This window comes from Trichomycterus rosablanca, chromosome 22, assembly GCF_030014385.1.
Source record: "Trichomycterus rosablanca isolate fTriRos1 chromosome 22, fTriRos1.hap1, whole genome shotgun sequence".
Lineage (NCBI taxonomy): Eukaryota > Metazoa > Chordata > Actinopteri > Siluriformes > Trichomycteridae > Trichomycterus > Trichomycterus rosablanca.
Window position 1 is genome coordinate 13,343,871 of NC_086009.1, and position 21,647 is coordinate 13,365,517.

At 41.2% G+C, this 21,647-nt stretch overlaps 1 protein-coding gene across 1 annotated transcript; it reads left to right on the forward strand.

Moving 5' to 3' along the window:
- Positions 1–306: 306 nt before the first annotated feature.
- Positions 307–20,222, forward strand: ube2z (ubiquitin-conjugating enzyme E2Z). The gene is made up of 7 exons (XM_063018733.1): positions 307–1,034; positions 7,975–8,047; positions 10,376–10,563; positions 13,200–13,311; positions 15,986–16,098; positions 17,971–18,061; positions 19,338–20,222. The coding sequence occupies exons 1-7, from the start codon at positions 643–645 to the stop codon at positions 19,509–19,511; spliced, it is 1,143 nt and encodes a 380-aa protein (XP_062874803.1). The 5' UTR covers positions 307–642; the 3' UTR covers positions 19,512–20,222.
- The last annotated feature ends 1,425 nt before the right edge of the window (positions 20,223–21,647 follow it).

Sequence of the window (21,647 nt, forward strand, 5' to 3'; positions counted from 1 at the left end):
TATTCCAATCTTTTCCATTTCAAAAAATAAATAAAAAAAAATAAAAAAAAAGGCCACTTTGGTTCTAACAGGTTTTAGCAGATTTGTGTTCTTCGACTGTTGTTTACCTAAACTTGAGAAATGAAATGTTCACTATAGAAGCACTTCTGTAAGTCGCTCTGGATAAGAGCGTCTGCTAAATGCTGAAAATGTAAATGTAAATGTATAGTAGGCTAAATGCTGCTGCTAATGCGCGGTGCATTGTTTGAGTGTGTCTGTAGGTGGCGCTGCTAGGTTTTTTTTCTTACACGGAAAGGAAGTGGTTGACAGAAATTTCACAGGAGAAGACTAAGCCGAGCTGAGGTGAATAAATAGCGACGTTTAAATTTGCGGGTTAATAAGGTGGTGTATTTTACAACATGTGCTGTAGGTGTGTTTCAGACTGAAAGCTTGAAAGTTTAGGGTAAATTATCTCCTCGAGTTTAATTACAAAAACAGTATGGTTCAGGGTAAAAGCGAAACTAGGAAAGATGCCGTAAAAGGCGTTTCTCTGTAGGTTCCTCAGTGAAGCGAAATTAACGGCTGTAAAAGAAACAGGCTTGAACTGAAAGACCCAAAAAAATTGAATTAGGTTTAAGGACAAAACAGCGAATACGAGCGAGCATGGCGGACAACGCTGGGGAGGGAGCAGTCGGTTCCAGTCACGGTAACGGAGCTCAGGTGTTAGCGAGTTTAGGTCACTCTTTACCGGCCTCTCCTCCTCCTGCCGCGGCTGCAGAAACCGGCCTGGCCGCGGCGTCTCCCGTCATAGCGCACCACATCACCTCGGTCCCGGAAAGCCCACAGAGCGGCGTGCTGAATTCCTCCGGCTCGTTGTTTGCAGCCGTGCCGCCATCGATTCCACCGAGCATCGGCCTGGGGCTTAGTGGAGCTCCGGCCAGTCTAGGCGGAGCGGGGCTTCTATCCCAGATCCACGCCACGTCCTGGGACCCGACACTCAGCACCGACTGGGACAACGAGAAAGCCTCGCAGCAGTGCATCCTTCGGATAAAAAGGTAATGCAGCGCTAGCATGCTAACATGGCTAATAGTAGTGGGATGCTACTAATAAACACCACTTAATATTTATAGTAAGCGCAATAGACGAAGTGGATACATACACCGATCAGCCATAACATTAAAACCACCTCCTTGTTTCTACACTCACTGTCCATTTTATCAGCTCCACTTACCACATAGAAGCACTTTATAGTTCTACAATTACTGACTGTAGTCCATCTGTTTGGTCAGGACCACCACAGAGCAGGTATTATTTATGCGGTGGATGATTCTCAGCACTGCAGTGACACTGACATGGTGGTGGTGTGTTGTGCTGGTATGAGTGGATCAGACACAGCAGCGCTGCTGGAGTTTTTAAATACTGTGTCCACTCACTGTCCACTCTATTAGACACTCCTACCTAGTTCGTCCGCCTTGTAGATGTAAAGTCAGAGACGATCGCTCACCTATTGCTGCTGTTTGAGTTGGTCATCTTCTAGACCTCCATCAGTGGTCACAGGACGCTGCCCACAGGGTGCTGTTGGCTGGATATTTTTGGTTGGTGGACTATTCTCAGTCCAGCAGTGACAGTGAGGTGTTTAAAAACTCCAGCAGCATTGCTGTCTCTGATCCACTCATACCAGCACAACACACACTAACACACCAGCACCATGTCAGTGTCACTGCAGTGCTCTGAATGATCAACCACCCAAGTAATACCTGCTCTGTAGTGGTCCTGTGGGGGTCCTGACCATTGAAGAACAGCATGAAAGGAGCTAACAATGCAGCATGCAGAGAAACAGATGGACAACAGTCTGTAATTGTAGAACTACAAAGTGCTTCTATGTGGTAAGTGAAGCTGATAAAATGGACAGTGTGTGTAGAAACAAGGAGGTGGTTTTAATGTAAAACAGACCGGACCTGCCAAAACTTGGACATCACATGACATCTGAAAAATAATAACTAGCAGGCCTTTTCTGCTGTGGGCATTCCGGATTCTTCACATGATCTTGTAGAAAACAGGATTCTTCAGACCAGTCAACCTTCTTCCATTGCTCCCTGCATGCCCAGTGTAGGTGCTTTCAGTGTGGAGGGGAGTTTGCATGCGAATTTTGACTGAGCTGTGAATACAGATAATGGTTTGATGTGCTGTGTGTTGCACCTTAAAACCATTATTAAAATTATCTGCAACTTGAGCCATAGTAGCCCATCAGTTGGTCCATACCAGACTGCATAGCCTTTATGTCTTATGGCATAACCTGTCACGGTTTGTGGCTTGTCCATTCTCAGACCATCTTTAAGTACTCACCACAACTGCCCGTGAGTATTCTTTTCTGTTTTGGAGATACTTTAACACAGTTGTTCATAACAATTTGCCTCTTAATGAAGTCTCACAGGTCTTTATGCCTGCCCATAGTTTCCTGCAGTCAACGCATGGACTAGCAGCAACTACCATCAGCCCAACATCAGCCCAGGGTTCAGTATTTAAATACACATGTTTATTAGTCCGCTAGTGATGTTACACCAGCAAAGGCAGAGAAAGTCTGAAAATTGAGCACAAATTGCAAACTATGTTGCTTCCTTAAACAAAAACAGTCCCAGCAAATGATCATGTTACCATTAAAGTTTTTATGTTTAATAGTTTTTCCATATTAATCTCAAATCTTTCACACACACCTGTGCTCAGGTCTTTTTAAACTGAATTCACAAATTAATAAATAAACAGAAATTAATGGCAAGAAACAGGGTCAAACGATTTCTTTAAAATAAATGTAATTAAATAATAGAGAAAAAGTACATTAAATAAATACCAGTAAAGGAAGTGTAACAGTAGATGTTGCACATTAGTACCCCCCTCTGCATTAAAGTACTGGCCAGTTAATCACTAAAAGGGACAGGACTTTGCAATGTTTTTTTCTCATCATATGTGATAATTTGTTAAGGCTAATATGCATGAGTCACATAAGGCTTAGCATCGTTCTCTGTAACGCAATATGTCTCTGTGTGGGAACTCGACACCGGCAGGTGATAAGAAGCAGCTGCAGATTTAACATGTGTTGGTGTGTGGTGATCTGGCACTCCTTGATCAGATTGGGCGTTGTGCAAGTGGGAATTGGAAATGACTAGATTGGAGGGTAAATGGGAACACATCCCCAGATACTTCATCTCATCTAGATAGGTCTATTAATTTTGATATAAATAATATACACCGATCAGGCATAACATTATGACACCACCTCCTTGTTTCTACACTCACTGTCCATTTTATTAGCTCCACTGACCATATTGAAGCATATAGTTCTACAATTAATGACTGTAGTCCTTCAGTTTCTCTACATACTTTTTTAGCCTGCTTTCGCCCTGTTCTTCAATGGTCAGGACCACTACAGAGCAGGTATTATTTGGGTGGTGGGTCATTCTCAGCACTGCAGTGACACTGACATGGTGGTTGTGTGTTAGTGTGTGTTGTGCTGGTATGAGTGGATAAGACACAGCAGTGCTGATAAAGTTTTTAAACACCTCACTGTCACTACTGGACTGAGAATAGTCCACCAACCAAAAACATTCAGCCAACAGCGCCCTGTGACCACTGATGAAGGTCTAGAAGATGACCAACTCAAACAGCAGCAAAGATGAGCGATCGTCTCTGACTTTACATCTACAGGGCGGACCAATTAGGTAGGCGTGTCTAACAGAGTAGACACGGTATTTAAAAACTCCAGCAGCGCTGCTGTGTCTGATCCACTCATACCAGCACAACACACACTAACACACCACCACCATGTCATTGTCACTGCAGTGCTGAGAATGATCCACCACCTAAATAATACCTGGCCCTGACCATTGAAGAACAGGGTGAAAGCAGACTAAAAAGGTATGTAGAGAAACTGATGGACTGCAATCAGTAATTGTAGAACTACAAAGTGCTTCTATATGGTAAGTGGAGCTGATAAAATGGACAACGTGTGTTGAAACCAGGAGGTGGTTTTAATGTTATGGCTGATCGTGTATGTGAAGTAATAAAATATCATATCATATAATATCATTCTAAAAATTCACTTAACTGGTTGCTAACTGCTACACACCAATGAATTATATCATAAGGTTTCTAATTCTAATGCAACACCAAATCTATATAACAATGCATATCTTTATCTTTTACAATAGTAGTATTTTAAATAAAAGAATAATGTGAAATGGTGAGCTTGTAACAAACCTTAAATAGGCTTAGTGTTTGTATACTTAACTGTTTGAGTGATAATTAATATTCAATGAAATATTTTTAAGGTCAGGCTACTTACTTATAGTACGAATTGGTTGATATAGTAATGTATGTATCCACTTCACACATATTATTGTAATATATTAAATTAATAATGTGTAATCAGGTGGAAGGTAATAAAGGATACTATTTCTAAACTAATAAGAGCTAAAGTAATGTCTTTTTTTGCAACTGATGTTACATGGATGCAATGCTGTGTGTAAGGTGTAAATTATTATTTAGTTCATGTAAACTTATTACCTTACAGCTAACAGTAATATTTAAACACATCAAGCCTGTTCACTAGTTTTTAAAGCAGAAATTAGTGCACAAAATTATGTATTGAGTGTATAATTGAGTTTGAGGCTATAACCAACCAACTGAATATAATTTGCCTTGTATAAAAAACCTTGATAAAATAATAGCATTTGTTTACAGTTATGAAAGTTTGACCCCCACTTAGGGCTGTCGCGCTAACCGCAATTTTGAAATATCGCGGTATAGACCAGCCAACCGCAGGGCATGCTGGACAACCGCAACACCGCGATATTCAAGTTTTTTCTTTCTTTCTTCTCCTTTTTTTTATTGTTGCAGGTCCATCTTGTTTTATACGCTTACATTCGTGCGTAATAAATGTTAAATGAATTCATAATGAAAATGAGCTAGGAGCGACATTTTCCCGCAACCTGTTCTCATGCGTTGCTGCTGAGTGTCAGGCTTTGTGTTTTAAAATGTAAACAATCGCAACAGGAATTATAGGCAAGTTTATTAATGATTAAATTGAGTTCACACTCAATAAATACTTGTAATTTAGACTATATTCAAACAGCCTCGGCGTACTAAAACACTTAATGACGGTTAATATGGCATTGCAGCCTGCAGATTCTCTCTTGCTGGCTTGCTGGAATGATTTAAATGCATTTTTTCGTTGAATAAAAATGTATTGAAACGAATAATAACTTGAAACGTAGTATATATTGTTATGTTAATTATATCTACTAAATAGATGGTTAATAGTGGCGCGATAACCAGGCTAGACTTTCTCTGATCTCTAAAGTCGCATGCAGGTTCAGTACATCTACAGTGTATTAATGCAACGAGCACCATCAGAGAGAGTTTTAGTGCCGAGGGGAACATCGCTACCCCACTCAGATCCTCTCTAAACCACATCAGATGAACTTGTTGGTTTTTCTAGCGCGCATGATAACGCAGGTTTAAACTCTTACAGACTTTATTCTTTATTCTATTTTTTTACCATATTTTGATTAGATGTGCATTTAAAATATTTAGCCTAAACACTTTTTTTTTGTTTCACACTGTATATCTAACCTAGGCTAGAAGCTTATTTAAACCTTTTTTTAATAGAGAAAAGACGCGCATCCCTGCTCTGTTCTGTATTTAACAATAGCCTAAACACGCATTTCATTGGTCTTAAAGCCGTCTCATCTTTGTCATTATAAAGCAATAATATACCGAATCATAGCCTAACAATAAAGCTTGTTTATATAGCTCTAAAATCCAGATCAATTAAGTAATTTTCAAAAACAAAACAAAAATGGCGATATATACCCCCACTACCTTTTATGCTTACCAGCAGGAGAACTGCTCTGCTTAAAGGCTATGCTTCATGTAGATATACAATTAATGCACTGTCGCCTCACAGCAAGATGGTCCCGGGTTTGATTCCCAAGTAGACCGGTCCGGGTCCTTACTGTGTGGAGTTTGCCTGTTTTCCCCGTGTCTGCATGGGTGTCATGCAAGTGAAGTGAATTGGAGATACTAAATTGTCCATGACTGTGTTCGATATAACCTTGTGAACTGATGAACTTGATGAATCCTGTCATGAATGTAACCAAAGTGTGAAACATGACGTTAAAATCCTAATCAACAAACAAACAGTGTACATGTAGGACCTGATATTGTCCCCATGTTTTGTCCTAGCACATGTGGGCGGGGGCGTTCATTGATTGTGGCGAGAGTAGAGAATTGCAGCAGTAGAGTCTAAGATGCGATGCGATGCAATGGTGTGCCAAATATTTCGGTCTTAGCTTGACCTTGAAAACGTACAGCAAATTATTGATGTAACCAGGCCTCAAGGGAAGTTATTTCACAGGTTTAATGAATAAAAATAGTTAATAAAACAGTATTGTTGAAGAACATAAAAATAAGGATCATTTTAAATAACACACATAATGCTAAGCAAAGTTATTCATACTCATGTATATTAGATAAGAACTTATTCCAATATTGGTGCCAACATCAAGTTTTTAAGTCATCACTATTACTCCAAGCTCTAGAAACCAACCACCCAACAATTACAGAAATTCTGCAGAAAGTATACTACCTAGAACAACACAGTTACAACATCATCTTATGCTGGATACCAGGACACTGCGGGCTCCTGGGCAACGAGAGAGCAGCTCAAGCAGCAAAAAAGGCCACATGCATACCGGATCCAATGTACCAAATCCCACCAATGGACATCAAACCTACAATAAACTCATATATCAAGGACAAATGGCAAAACGACTGGAACACACACCAGAATAATAAATTGTACGAAGCTAATCCCACTATTGGGGAAAAAATGAAGACCTACCTCGAAAACCGTTGGGACCAGACAGTATACACAAGATGCCGTATTGGACATACTAGATTAACACACATGTACCTGATAAAAGGCGAAACTGTCCCATATTGCGCAACATGCCAAACACAGATTACAATAAAATATTTAATGCTGGAATGTATCATCTATAACCATGAAAGACAACCGATCTTATCAGCAAAAACCATAAAAGAACTCTTTACCAAGACAAAAGCAACAACACTCCTAAAATTCCTGTCATTAACAAAACTGAAGCAACACATATAAATGAACATACATAGACAACAGACATAACTTCTTTAAGTCAAATGAAATAAGTAATTAAAAGACAGATCACAACCTTTCCTGCCATGAACATGGCCCAAAGGGCAAACATGGCGTTAAAAACTAAACGCTAACTAACCAAGTCATCACTATTTCAGTGAAGAGCAGGTCAACAAATGAGCCAGCAAGTGCCTGCCTAGCACAGAAACTGGGATTTAAATATACAGCCTTGCCCACCTTGAGTGAATTAATGCTTAAGGAGGTGCATATGACATGACACGACACATGGTAAATGGCATGGCAAATGTTCTATGCGAAGTGGCAAACCTTGCTTCTCAATGAAACTCGAAACTCGGCGTTGCCACCGGTAGGCTGGAAGCCATCTAGCAGGCATAATTGGCAGTGCCTGCAGCAGACACGGTTCTGCTAGGGTGGGATGACTGGACTAAGTGGGTGGGGTCTTCAGAATGCTGTGTAAGGACCCTGACTGGCAGATAGAGAGGCGACTGTGCAGAGTGCATAGGTGAAAAAGGGTTCCGCTAGGGGCTGCACACGGGTCGGAGGAGGCGTGAGCAGCAATATACCCACCTCGACTGCAATCAGGGATCCCCCAGCAGCGGAAGACAAATTGACTACGCTAAATTGGGAGAACATGGGAGTAAATGCATGAATAAAAAATAAAAGAAATTTTAGTATGGGTCCAGTTTCAAGTATCCTGTTTTGGATATCCACTACAGAATAGAGGTAAAACTGAGAGAAAATTAGGAAAAGTCTCATGCACCTTTTCACCCTTGTTTACCTTTTTGTTTTTTATTCCTGTACAGAGACATTATGTCCATCTATAAGGAACCTCCACCTGGTATGTTTGTGGTTCCTGATCCTCACGATATGACCAAGGTAAGCATTTAGGATTGTTGTATCAAAAATTTCAGGGGGCCATCATGCAGATATACACTGATCAGCCATAACATTAAAACCAGCTCCTTGTTTCTACACTCACTGTCCATTTTATCAGCTCTACTTACCATATAGAAGCACTTTGAAGTTCTACAATTACTGACTGTAGTCCATTTATTTTTCTACATACTTTTTTAGCCTGCTTTCACTCTTCAACGCGTTCTTCAACGGTCAGGACCACCACAGAGCAGGTATTATTTGGGTGGTGGATGATTCTCAGCACTGCAGTGACAATGACATGGTGGTGGTGTGTTAGTGTGTGTTGTTCTGATATGAGTAGATCAGACACAGCAGCACTGCTGGAGTTTTTATATACCGTGTCCACTCACTGTTCACTCTACTATTAGACACTCCTACCTAGTTGGTCCACCTTGTAGATGTAAAGTCAGAGATGATCGCTCATCTATTGCTGCGGTTTGAGTTGGTCATCTTCTAGACCTTCATCAGTGGTCACAGGATGCTGCCCATGGGGCGCTGTTGGCTGGATGTTTTTGGTTGGTGGACTATTCTCAGTCCAGCAGTGACAGTGAGGTGTTTAAAAACTCCAGCAGCATTGCTGTGTCTTATTCACTCATACCAGCACAACACACCACCACGATGTCAGTGTCACTGCAGTGCTGAGAATGATCCACCGCCCAAATAATACCTGCTCTGCTCTGGTCATGGGAGAGTCCTGACTATTGAGGAACAGCATGAAAGGAGGTTAACAAAGCATGTAGAGAAACAGATGGACTACAGTCAGTAATTGTAGAACTACAAAGTGCTTCTATATGATAAGTGGACCTGATAACATAAACAGTGAATGTAGAAATAAGAAGGTGGTTTTAATGTTATGGCTGATCGGTGTAAGGTTACATAAAGGGCAGTTGCATAAATGTTGGATATTTGCCAAGTTTAACAATTAAAAACCATGTTTTTACATTTAGCAAATAAACACTTATTGTGCATTAAAATAAAATGAGACCAAGGTATGATTTTTCATACAGTTGCAATTGGGAATAAACATTGGAAAAAGAATGTTTAACATAATATTAAGGCTGGGGAGTTGAATAATAGTGCACATGGGCATTTGTCATGAAAACTAGATTTTTTTTTTTCACTTAAACTCAAAATTGTCAATTTATAAAATTGCTTGTACACCGATCAGCCATAACATTATGACCACTGACAGGTGTAGTGAATAATACTGATTATCTCATTAGGGCACCTGTTAGTGGGTGGGATGTTTTAGGCAGTAAGTGAACATTTTATCCTCAAAGTTGATGTGATCGGAGCAGGAAAAATGGGTTTGACAAGGGCCAAATTGTGATGGCTAAATGACTGGGTCAGGGCATCTCCAAAAATGCAGCTCTTGTGGTGTGTTCCTGGTCTGTAGTGGTCAGTATCTATCAAAAGTGGTCCAAGGAAGGAACAGTGGTAAACCGGAGACAGGGTCATGGGCGGCCAAGGCTCATTGATGCACATGGGGAGCGAAGGCTGACCCATGTTGTCCGATCCAACAGACGAGCTACTGTAGCTCAAATTGCTGAAGAAGTTAATGCTGGTTCTGATAGAAAGGTGTCAGAATACACAGTGCATCACGATTTGTTGCGTATGGGGCTGCATAGACACAGACCAGCCAGGGTGCCCATGCTGACCCCTGTCCACCACCGAAAGCGCCAACAATGGGCACGTGAGAACTGGACCATGGAGCAATGCAAGAAGGTGGCCTGGCCTGATGAATCACGTTTTCTTTTACACCACGTGGATGGCCGGATGCGTGTGCGTCGCTTACCTGGGGAACACATATGGCACCAGGATGCACTGTGGGAAGAAGGCAAGCCGGCGGAGGCAGTATGATGCTTTGGGCAATGGTTTAGGAATGGTTCGAGGAGCAATACATATTCTTTCTCTGTTTACTGAGACTTCTTGTTATATTTTCTTCATGTAATTGTGTACACTTCACCTTAATGGCTTTTATGGTACAGTGGGAGGGTTGAATATTTATGATTGCCAACGTAAGAATGTATTTAGAAACTAATGAGGAATAAGATGGCTAGGCCACAGTATAGCACTTTATACTCCTTCACGTGTAAAATCTAAGTTGCTTAATTTATATTTTTAATCTTCAGGACAAACATATCAAGTAACTTTTTGCAGTAGTTGACAACAAACAATTTTTAGCTTATGTACCTATCTTTACCAAGGGTGCCAATAATTCTAGAGCTGATTTTATGTTTCTAAAAACATATATATTGATGCACTGACAAGCCTGTTTCCTTCTTGCAGATCCATGCACTGATTACAGGTCCCTTTGACACTCCATATGAGGGTGGCTTCTTTCTCTTCCTGTTCCGTTGCCCCCCTGACTACCCGATCCACCCCCCACGTGTAAAGCTCATAACCACCGGTCTTAACACAGTACGCTTTAACCCCAACTTCTACCGCAATGGCAAAGTCTGTCTCAGCATTCTCGGGTATGTTTTTTTTTCTCCAATTTGTCAATAAGTGCATAATATTATTAAATTAAAAGATTTAAAAAAATAACCCAAGTGAACACTAAATGCTTTTTTAAATTATTATTATGTTTATTAAACGAAAAATGCTTTTCAGCCCTACCTGGCCCTATGTGTAATTCCCTGCATGGCTACTACATCAACCAGTTTAACAAATTTTATTGACAGCTGGGATCAGTATCACTAGCCACATCCAGGCATGATTACTGCTAGATGAATCTAATCATCACTTAGAACCTCTATGGCAGTGTGTAGTAGCATAAAAAAGCATAAAAACCTCTATGGCAGTGTAAAGCAGCATAAAAGGTTATTTGTAGCGTTTTTCTTTAATATAATGATCGGGAGGCACAGCGGTACTGCACTGCCCGCTTTCACTGGAATCCATTGCAATGGGTTTTCATCCCCAGGAGTACTATTGGCCATTCGAGTGGTTACATACACACGATTGGCTATGTCTGTCAGGGGGGGTGGCTGGGCCCCTGCAATAAAATGGCATGCTATCCAGGGTGTGTTACTGCATTGCGCCCAGTGATTTAGGTGATCATCACTTAATAGAACCTCTATGGCAGTGTGAAGCAGCATGAAAGGTCTCACAAAGCAACACATTATACCACATTATAAAGAGATTCAAATAAAGATGCAAAACAAAGTCTGGAAAGGGTTACATATCCATTGGCAATGTTTTGGGACTCCAGCGAACTACAGTGGTGGCCATTATTCACTAATGGAAAAAAAACTTGAAACGGTGGTAAACCTTCCCAGGAGTGACCGGCCTACCAAGGTTTCACCAAGAACGCACTGACACCTCATCCAGAAGCTCACAAAAGAACCCAGACAAACATCTAAAAAACTGTATGTATGACTGGACTCATGGAGAAACAACATCCATGAGAGTATTTCAAGGTGCAAACCACTGATGATTAAAAAGAACACAAGGCTCATTTCTAGATGACCCAAAGACGTTTGGAATAATATTCTGTGGACTGATAATTCAATCGCAAAACTTTTTGGAAGACATGGATTCATATCATCTAGCATGAAGCCAACACAGCACTCCAACATGAGAGTACACTGATCAGCCATAGCATTAAAACCACCTCCTTGTTTCTACACTCAGTCCATTTTATCAGCCCCACTTACCATATAGAAGCACTTTGTAGGTCTACAATTACTGACTGTAGTCCATCTGTTTCTCTACATGCTTTTTAACCTGCTTTTATTATTTAGGTGGTGGACGATCTCAGCACTGCAGTGACACTGACATGGTGGTGGTGTGTTAGTTTGTGTTGTGCTGGTATGAGTGGATCAGACACAGCAGCGCTGCTGGAGTTTTTAAATACTGTGTGCACTCACTATCCACTCTATTAGATGCTCCTACCTAGTTGGTCCACCTTGTAGATGTAAAGTCAGAGACGATCGCTCATCTATTGCTGCTGTTTGAGTTGGTCATCTTCTAGACCTTCTTCAGTGGTCACAGGACGCTGCCCATGGGGCGCTGTTGGCTGGATATTTTTGGTTGGTGGACTATTCTCAGTCCAGCAGTGACAGTGAGGTGTTTAAAAACTCCATCAGCATTGCTGTGTTTGATCCACTCATACCAGCACAACACACACACTAACACACCACCACCATGTCAGTGTCACTGCAGTGCTGAGAATGACCCACCACCTGAGTAATACCTGCTCTGTAGTGGTCCTGTGGGGGTCCTGACCATTGAAGAACATGGTGAAAGCAGGCCCAAAAAGTATGTAGAGAAACAGATGGACCTCAGTCAGTAATTGCAGAACTACAAAGTGCTTCTATATGGTAACTGGAGCTGGTTAAATGGACAGTGATTGTAGAAACAAGGAGGTGGTTTTAATGTTATGCCTGATCGGTATATCATACTGACAGTCAAATGTGGTGGTAGTGTGATTGTCTGAAGTGACTTTGCTTTTGCAGAACCTGGACGACCTATTAGAATTGATGGAATCATAAATTCTGTTCTCTATCAAAAAATCTTAAAAGTGGCATACCACCACTGGACAAATCACACTTCTCTATCTGGCAGTCTGATTAATGAGTCTGGGTTTGATGAATGCCAGAACAACTTTACCTGCCTGACTGCATTGTGCCAATAAATTTGGTAGAGGGAGGATAACACTGTGGGCATGTTTTTCAGGCGTTGGCATAGGCCACTGAGCACCAACTTTGTGGGAATGTTTTGTGCCCTGGGGCACAGCCATGCTGGAACAAAAAATGGCCTTTCCTAAACAAAGAACCATAATGTCATGGTTTGGTGAGTTTGGTGTGGCCCGCACAGAGCTCTGATCTCAACCACATCTAACACATTTGGGATGAATTAGAACAGAGATTGCAAGCCAGACCCTCTCATCAAACATCAGTGTCTGATCTCACAAATTCTTTTTTGGATAAATGAGCAAGAATTCCCACAGACACACTCGAAACTCTTGTAGAAAGCCCTCCCAGAATTACTCATGGTCGACTTTGAAAAAACTTAATGGACAACCATGTTGTAAGGGTTTATTAGGTCAGTTTTGACCTATTGAAGAATAAATATGATTTTAATATGTTGTATGTCATGTGTGCACTTTTAGCACATGGACTGGGCCAGCGTGGAGCCCCGCTCAGAGCATCTCTTCAGTTCTCATCTCTATCCAGTCTTTAATGACAGAGAATCCTTACCACAACGAGCCAGGCTTTGAGCAGGTATTTATGTATTACCCACGCTTTTATGACTTAGTTTTGTACAGCTTGTGCACTAGACTGTTTTAATAAAGGCTCCATAGATTAATTGCTAACCAGTGTGTGTTTACATGCACACCAATAATTTGCTGTTCTTGCAGTAATCTAATTATTCAAATTGTCATGTAGACAGCATACTTCAATTATCCTAAATCTAATTGAGGCTATAGTCACATTTATAGTAGTTTGAATATGAAGTATTCTGAAACCTGTCTCTCAGGTTTTCTTTACCTGCATATGTAAGGAATTGTTGCTGCCTCTCACTAGGCTGCATTCTGATATAGAAGATATCCTTTATTTGTCATATATACATATACAGATGTACAGTACAATGAAATTCTTTCTTCGCATATCCCAGCTTGTTTGGAAGCTGGGGTCAGAGCGCAGGGTCAGCTATCTTACGGCGCCACTGGAGCAGACAGGGTTAAAGGACCCAACAGTGGCTGCATAGCAGAGCCTGGATTTGAACAGCCAATCTTCCGGTTGATAGTCCAAAGCTCTACCCCCTAGGCTACCACCATCCCATAAGTCCTGTGAAGTTCATAGTCGTGCACTAAATGTATTTAAAAGTAACCAATAGCGGCCGCTCAGGTGGCGCGGCGGTAAAAACACACGCTGGAACCAGAGCTGGGATCTCGAATACATCGTATCGAATCTCAGCTCTGCCTGCCGGCTAAGGCTGAGTGGCCACATGAACAACGATTGGCCTGTTGTTCAGATGGGCGGGACTAAGCCGGATGGGGTCTCTCTCCCATGACTGGTGCAATTACGACCTCGGCTGGCTGATTGATGGCGCCTGTGTGTCTCTCCGTACACAACGCTGAGCTGCACTGCACTCGTCAAAGTGCAGATGATTATATGCATACGGCATGCTGCCCAGTTGTCGGAGGGGGCATGGGTTAGCTTCGTTCTCCTCAATCAGAGCAGGGATCGGCATTGGTGGAGAGGAAGCATGACGCAATCAGGCAATTGGACGCGCTGATAAAGGGGAGAAAATGCAACAAATAGTGTTGTTATTCTAATAAACTCTTTAGTAGTTTACTATGTAGACAGTTGAAGTAGGACGATACAGAATCATGCACACTTAAAGATTTCTTTATATAGAAAATCTTTTCTATAATTAATATATTATTGTTGTAATCTGATTGAGTGCATGTATATACACTTGTTAATTAATAATATACACTTATTAATAGATAATGTACATTTATAGCATCCGCTCTACTTCCAGGATTCCAATGATAGGAATTCTGAATTTAGATAAAGCAGTCCACCATCTAATTTCTAATTATTCACTGAGGTGATTTTTAAAAGCTGTTTAAAGCAGACTAGTGCTAATGAGATTAATGTGCTTTTTATATATTTAATAACACTTGATATTAGTGTCACAGATTCTAGTTGTAAATATTATATTGAGTAGTACTGTAGTGGTGGTAGTTGGACATTTGGAAGGAACGTGTATGTCAGATTTAATTGATTCTGCAAGTGTAATTTTGTGACAATGATCCAATCACAGTTACAAAATCAGGTAGGTCAACATTATACATACAGCAACCTAGATCATCACTTTGGTGTAAAGGATTCTATATTATCGTTTAACTTTGTAACCTTATTTATCGGGCGGCACGGTGGCTTGGTGGGTAGCACTGTCGCCTCACAGCAAGAAGGTCTTGGGTTCGAGCCCCAGACAGGACGGTCTGGGTCCTTTCTGTGTGGAGTTTGCATGTTCTCTCCATGAACTTTATCATTAGTGACTAAGATTGACTACATCTTATCCATATTAACATGTCCATATAAACAGGACTTGTTTGGCTGCACCTAGATTGAGCAGCAGTCATTACATTGAGGAAAATCTAGCTGTTTAATTACATTATTCGAAAGTAAACTTCTATCACTGTCAGTGCTGGCATGCTGCCTCCATGTATACATGTGAAGGTTTCTTCCCACCTTCCAGTAGCTGGTTTGGCTATTTAGATTTGTCCCTAGATGTGATTGGGTATTTGGTTAAATGTCTCAAACCATCTAATAATATTTACAGATGGCTCAAAATTGGAAACCTTTGTAACGACAGCTATGATAAACTCCCAACACAGCATCTGGATGCCAAACCAGAGCTATATTTTCACAGCAGAGGCACAAGATGTACTCCTAGCAATTGAACACATCAAAAACAAAAACTTAAAGTCTTTAGTATGCGTTAATCCTAAATCATGTTTGAAAGCCCTAGCTTAAGCCACCACACAATAATTGACATCCTCACCAAAATAAATTCCCTACACAAACAGCAATGCCAAAATAATCTATAATTACTCTGCCTACCAAGTGTATGCCATGAAGATAGCCTATATAGCTGATATGGTGGTTAAACTTTGGTTAAATGTGTGGTACCCTGCAATGGACTGGCATCATATTTAGGGTGTATCCCTGCCCTCTGGTGCTGGACAAAACACAACCCTGGTTAGTTACTGAAAATTAACAAAAAATTAACAATTGAATGATTGGCAGAACAGTTATCTCAAAGGTCACTTTGCACATGTTCATTTGTGGAAGTTATTTTTAAAAGATTAACTAAAGAAGTATGCATGCTCTAATTTACCTGAATTGAACGGCTCACCAAAATAAGTAACTAATTTCTTAGGAGAGGCACCCAGGAGATAGCAAGAACTACAATGAGTGCATCCGGCATGAAACCATGCGTGTGGCAGTATGTGACATGCTGGAGGGAAAAGTGCCATGTCCAGAGGCTTTATGGTAAGTAATATCGTATTTGCATTGAAGTAGGGATACAGCTAACAGTTATTTTAATAATTAATTAATCATTTGATTATTTTAAATTATTTGTAGCTTTTTCATTGAATATAATGATTGTGAGGCACAGCAGTACTGCACTGCCCACTATCATTGGAATCCATTGCAATGGGTTTGCATCTCTGGGAGTGCTACATACAGTGTGCACAATTGGCTATGTCTGTCAGGGGGAATGGCCGGGGCCATGCAATAGAATGGCGTGCTATCCAGGGTCCCACACGCTGGGAACCAGAGCTGGGATCTCGAATACATCGTATCGAATCTCAGCTCTGCCTACCGGCTATGGCTGAGCGGTCACATGAACAACGATTGGCCTGTTGTTCAGATATGGGAGGGACTAAGCCAGATGGGGTCTCTCTCCCATGACTGGTGCAATTACTCTGCTGGCTGATTGATGGCGCCTGCACAGAGATGAGAAAAGAGTGCTCTCAGGGTGTGTCTCTTTGTACACAACGCTGAGCTGTACTGCACTACACAAAGTGTAGGTGATAAGATGCATATGGCATGCTGCATACGTGTCGCAGGGGGTGTGGGTTAGCTTCGAGGCTGTTAACTAAATGTTGAAGTGTAAAGCAATGCCAGTCAAATAACATACATGTACCAAAACAAATGGCATAAACAAGCACAAACTGCCTGGCTGTAATGTTACCAACAGCACTCTGAACTTTATCCTACTAGCTGTTACAGGCGCTGAATAATCAAACCCTCACTGCTCAGCAGTAGTGTTATTAATACTTTCATATGTGACCTGGCATTTTGGCATTCTGCTATGTTGAGCTCACAATAGTGTAGTGAACTACACTTTTATCTGTAGGCACTGCCTCAGTCACAGTTCATGCACACTTCTATCTTTCCTATAATGAATATATTTTTGTAGTAATCTAATTGAGTGTGTGTGTATACCATTAATAATTAGTAATGTACATTTACACTGATTAGGCATAACATTATGACCACTGACAGGTGAAGTGAATTACACTGATTATCTACTGTATAATTACACAATATATCTAGCTAATTTAGAACACTTTAGTATAAAGGATGGTATTTGGGATACATTAGCTCTCCTCTGCTCTATGTGCAACCAGAAACAGCCTCAAAGAGTATCAAGTTTATTCTGTATTCCTATTCTCAGTATTTCTTCCTCACTCAGCATACGTTTTTTGGCCAGCATGTTTTATATTTAGCAGCGTGAGTATGAAATAAATAATAGAACATTTTTTTATCGATTAGTAGTTGCAGCCCTAGACTACACTATAATAGTCTACACTATAATAGCTGAGGTGCATTTTGTATTTGATATTTTTGCTTATCCATTTCATTGAATTATTAAACTGCATGCATTTAATATAGTTGTGAATGTTTTCATTAAGTCGTTTGCTCGTTTAAATAGTGTCGATAAAAAATTTACTTCAAGGATAATTAATAGTAGTCTATAATAATCATTTTATTTTGATCTGTGCCCAGTATGCTTTGTTGTTTGTTATATACAGTGGCTGACCAGAGCTTTAAAAAATAAGGATTAAGCCGCCTTTTTTTTACAACAAGACTACAGTTGCAATTAGAAATATTCAACCTCTTAAAGAGAATAAAGATTTTTTACTTTTATGCAGAGTTAGATTGAATTAATGTATTAGACTGTATTAAAATACAGTCACAATATCAGCACAATATCCAGTGTGAGTTGTATTTCTAGTATTGTGTATATTATTACTGGTACAAACACAATTATTAAGCAAGATTATCTTTTTTATTTTAAATAGCCCCCCCTCCCCACTATTACAGTAAGACATTCTATACATTTCTGCTTCTCAGGAGTGTGATGGAGAAGTCCTTCTTGGAATACTATGATTTCTACGAAGGGGTTTGCAAGGAACGTCTGCATCTGCAAGGACAAAACATGCAGGTATTGTGTGAATGTGTTTTTAAAACTAATTTAAGAGTAATAGGGCCCATGTAAATATAACTGTCTCTAGGCTTTAGATTTATTTCATGTGTCAGATGGTTGGATTAGACTGGATTTTTAATAAATCGCCAAAAGTACACTGATCATCCATAACATTAAAACCACTTCCTTGTTTCTACACTCACTGTCCTTTTTATCAGCTCCACTTACCATATAGGAGCACTTTGTAGTTCTACAATTACTGACTGTAGTCCATCGGTTTCTCTGCATGCTTTGTTAACCCCCTTTCATGCTGTTCTTCAATGATCAGGACTCTCCCAGGACCACCACAGAGCAGGTATTATTTGGGGGTGGATCATTCCCAGCACTGCAGTGACACTGACATCGTGGAGGTGTGTTAGTGCAGGGGTTTTCAACCTTTTTAGGCATGCGCCCCCCCTTCGTGTGCCAAGCGCGACTTGCGCCCCCCTCCCCTTGGTGAAACAGCGCTCAGTCGCGTATGCCAAGCACTGCTTCCGCCACACACCCCTCCCCCTGGTGAAACAGCGCTCAGTCGCGTATGCCAAGCACTGCTTCCGCCACACACCCCTCCCCTTGATGAAGTACGGCTCAAACGCAGATGCCAAGCGCAGCTTTAGCCACACACCCCTCCCCTTGATGAACCACGGCTCAAGCCAACAGCGCCACATGGGCAACGTCCTGTGACCACTGATGAAGGTCTACAAGAATCATCTCTGACTTTACATCTACAAGGTGGACCAACTAGGTAGGAGTGACTAATAGAGTGGACAGTGAGTGGACACGGTAGTTAAAAACTCCAGCAGCGCTGCTGTGTCTGATCCACTCATACCAGCACAACACACACTAACACACCACCACCATGTCAGTGTCACTGCAGTGCTCAGATATAATACCTAAATAATACCTGCTCTGTGGTGGCCTGTGGGAGTCCTGACCATTGAAGAACAGCCTGGAAGGGGGCTAACAAAGCATGCAGAGAAATAGATGGACTACAGTCAATAATTGTAGAACTATAATACTAGAAAGTGCTCCTATATGGTAAGTGGAGCTGATAAAGTGGACAGTGAGTGTAGAAACAAGGACGTGGTTTTAATGTTATGGCTGATCAGTGTATGGTCAATAACTGGTTTTGATATGAGACAAAGCAACATAATTTACTGAAAATTATACAAGAATCAACACACCTTAATACGTAATAAATAAATAATAAAATAATACTTTTCAATTTGTTATTAAAACATTTACTTCTTTACAGGATCCGTTTGGGGAGAAAAGAGGCCGTTTTGACTACCAAGGTCTCCTCGCTCGTCTAAGTGCTACACACAGGCGATTACGGGAAAAATGTCCACCCCAGGACAATGGAGACTCTGATTCAGATACCAGCTCATCTGAAACCGACCCAGACAGCCAGGGGAGCTCACAGCCATAGATGCCCCACAGTGGGTACAGGGATAGTATGAGAGCATTTCTCTCTGGATCCGTCTAACAAGTAAAACGCATGGGGCATTGACAGAAGTTCTAGAGTCTGTTGATAAAGCACAGGGTTAGTGTAGTCCCTGTTTCTTTTGATTGGTTTGTTTTTCTTCTTCTCTGCTAGCCAGTGACTTTTATTTCCTTCTTGAGAGAGAAAAGTCCAGTCGGTAGTAAGTATGGGACTACAAGGTTAATGTATGTGTGTTGATGTACATGTCTGCAGGTCAACACACACTGCCTTTCGCAGCACATATTCGTGTGCACCTTTGTTCTCTGCTTAATCTGGCAGTCTGCCACAGAAAGCTAAGGTAGGTTAAGAGGTACTGCCACCTCCACCCGGAATGGGTTGTCATACCACTCCTGCAAACAGTTGCTAGTCCTTTTACTTCTGTTTACTTAATGTCTTGACAGTAATCTCAACATTTATCTCCAAAATTATTAAATCATTAAAATATTTTGACTATTATGAACGGTGTCATAATTTGACATGAATTCATAATTGCTTTACATGATAAAAAAAAAAAGAAACTGATGCAACTATAAACAAATGTAAATACTTAAATATTGTGCATAGAAAGCTTTATTTTAACGTTAAATGTGCATTAAATGCCTTTGAAGGGATCTGGTGTGATTGTTATATTTGAAGAGTAAACTGATCAGTCATGTATTTGGGCTCCATGTGATTTTTGAGAGTTATTCTGTTTAGGTTTAAGGTTGCTTCTCACTCACTCACTCACTCACTTTCTTAACCGCTTATCCAATCAGGGTCGCTAGGGAGTGCTGGAGCCTATCCCAGCTTTTCAATGGGCGCAACACCCTGGACGGGGCGCCAGTCCATCGCAGGGCCAACACACACTTAAACACACCCATTCACCTATAGGGCAATTCAGCGTCTCCAATTAACCTGACTGCATGTTTTTGGACTGTGGGAGGAAACCCACGCAGACATGGGGAGAACATGCAAACTCCACACAGAAAGGACCCAGACCGCCCTGCCTGGGGCTCGAACCCAGGACCTACTTAATTTTGCTGAACTTACAGTCAAGCCGGAAAGTCTGCACATCCCTTTCACCTTCTCCACATTTTATTACATTACAGACTCATTCTATAATAGATTGAGTTCCTTTTTGTCACACAATTCTACACAAAATAGCTCACAATGACAAAGTGAAAGCAGGTTTTTGGACATTTTATTAAAAATCAAGTACACAAGTGTGCACACCTTTTGATATGACACCCAAAAGTGAGCTGAGGTGCATTTTGTTTTCACTGATACTGCTTGAGATGTTTCTACAATTTAATTGGAGTCCACCTGTGGTAAATTCAATTGATTGGACATGATTGGGGACTGCCAACACCTGCCTATATAAGGTCCCACAGTTGACGGTACATATTAGAGCAAACTCCAAGCCATGAATTATCTGCAGACCTCAGAAACAGGATTGTGTCAAGGTATAGATCTGGAGAAGGGTACAGAAAAATTGCTGCAGCTTTACAGCTCCCAAAGAGCACAGTGGCCACCATCATTCGTAAAAGGAAGAAGTTTGGAACCACCAAAAATCTTCCTAGACCTGGCGGCCCAGCCAAACTGAGCAATCCAGCGTATCTTTGTGGAGATGGGAGAACCTATCAGAAGATCAACCATCCAGGCAGCACTCCACAAATCACGCCTTTATGGTAGAGTGGCCAGATGGCACATGACAGCCCGCTTGGAGTTTGCCAAAAGGCACCTTGAGGACTCTCAAACCATGAGTAACAAGATTCTCAGGTCTGATGAAACCAAAATTGAACTTTTTGGCCTGAATACCAAGCCTCATATCAGGAGGAAACCAGGCACCGCTCATCACCTGGCTAATGCCATCCCTACAGTGAAGCATGGCGGTGGCAGCATCATGATGTGGGGATGTTTTTCAGCAGTGAGACCGGAGCGACTAGTCCTGATGGAGGGAAAGATGAATGCAGCTACGTACACCGAGATCCTTGAAGAAAACCCGCTCCAGAGCCCACTGGACCTCAGACTGGGGCAAAGGTTTACCTTCCAACATCACAACCACCCGAAGCACAGAGCCAAGATAATAAAGGAGCGGCTTTG

What these genes read in the sequence shown, in the direction of transcription:
- ube2z (XM_063018733.1), top strand. Translation starts at nt 643, where the DNA reads ATGGCGGACAACGCTGGGGAGGGAGCAGTCGGTTCCAGTCACGGTAAC. An exon ending in ATCCTCACGATATGACCAAG is followed by an intron (nt 8,048 to 10,375) that starts GTAAGCATTTAG and finishes TCCTTCTTGCAG; the next exon opens with ATCCATGCACTGATTACAGG. An exon ending in CCATGTCCAGAGGCTTTATG is followed by an intron (nt 16,099 to 17,970) that starts GTAAGTAATATC and finishes TCTGCTTCTCAG; the next exon opens with GAGTGTGATGGAGAAGTCCT.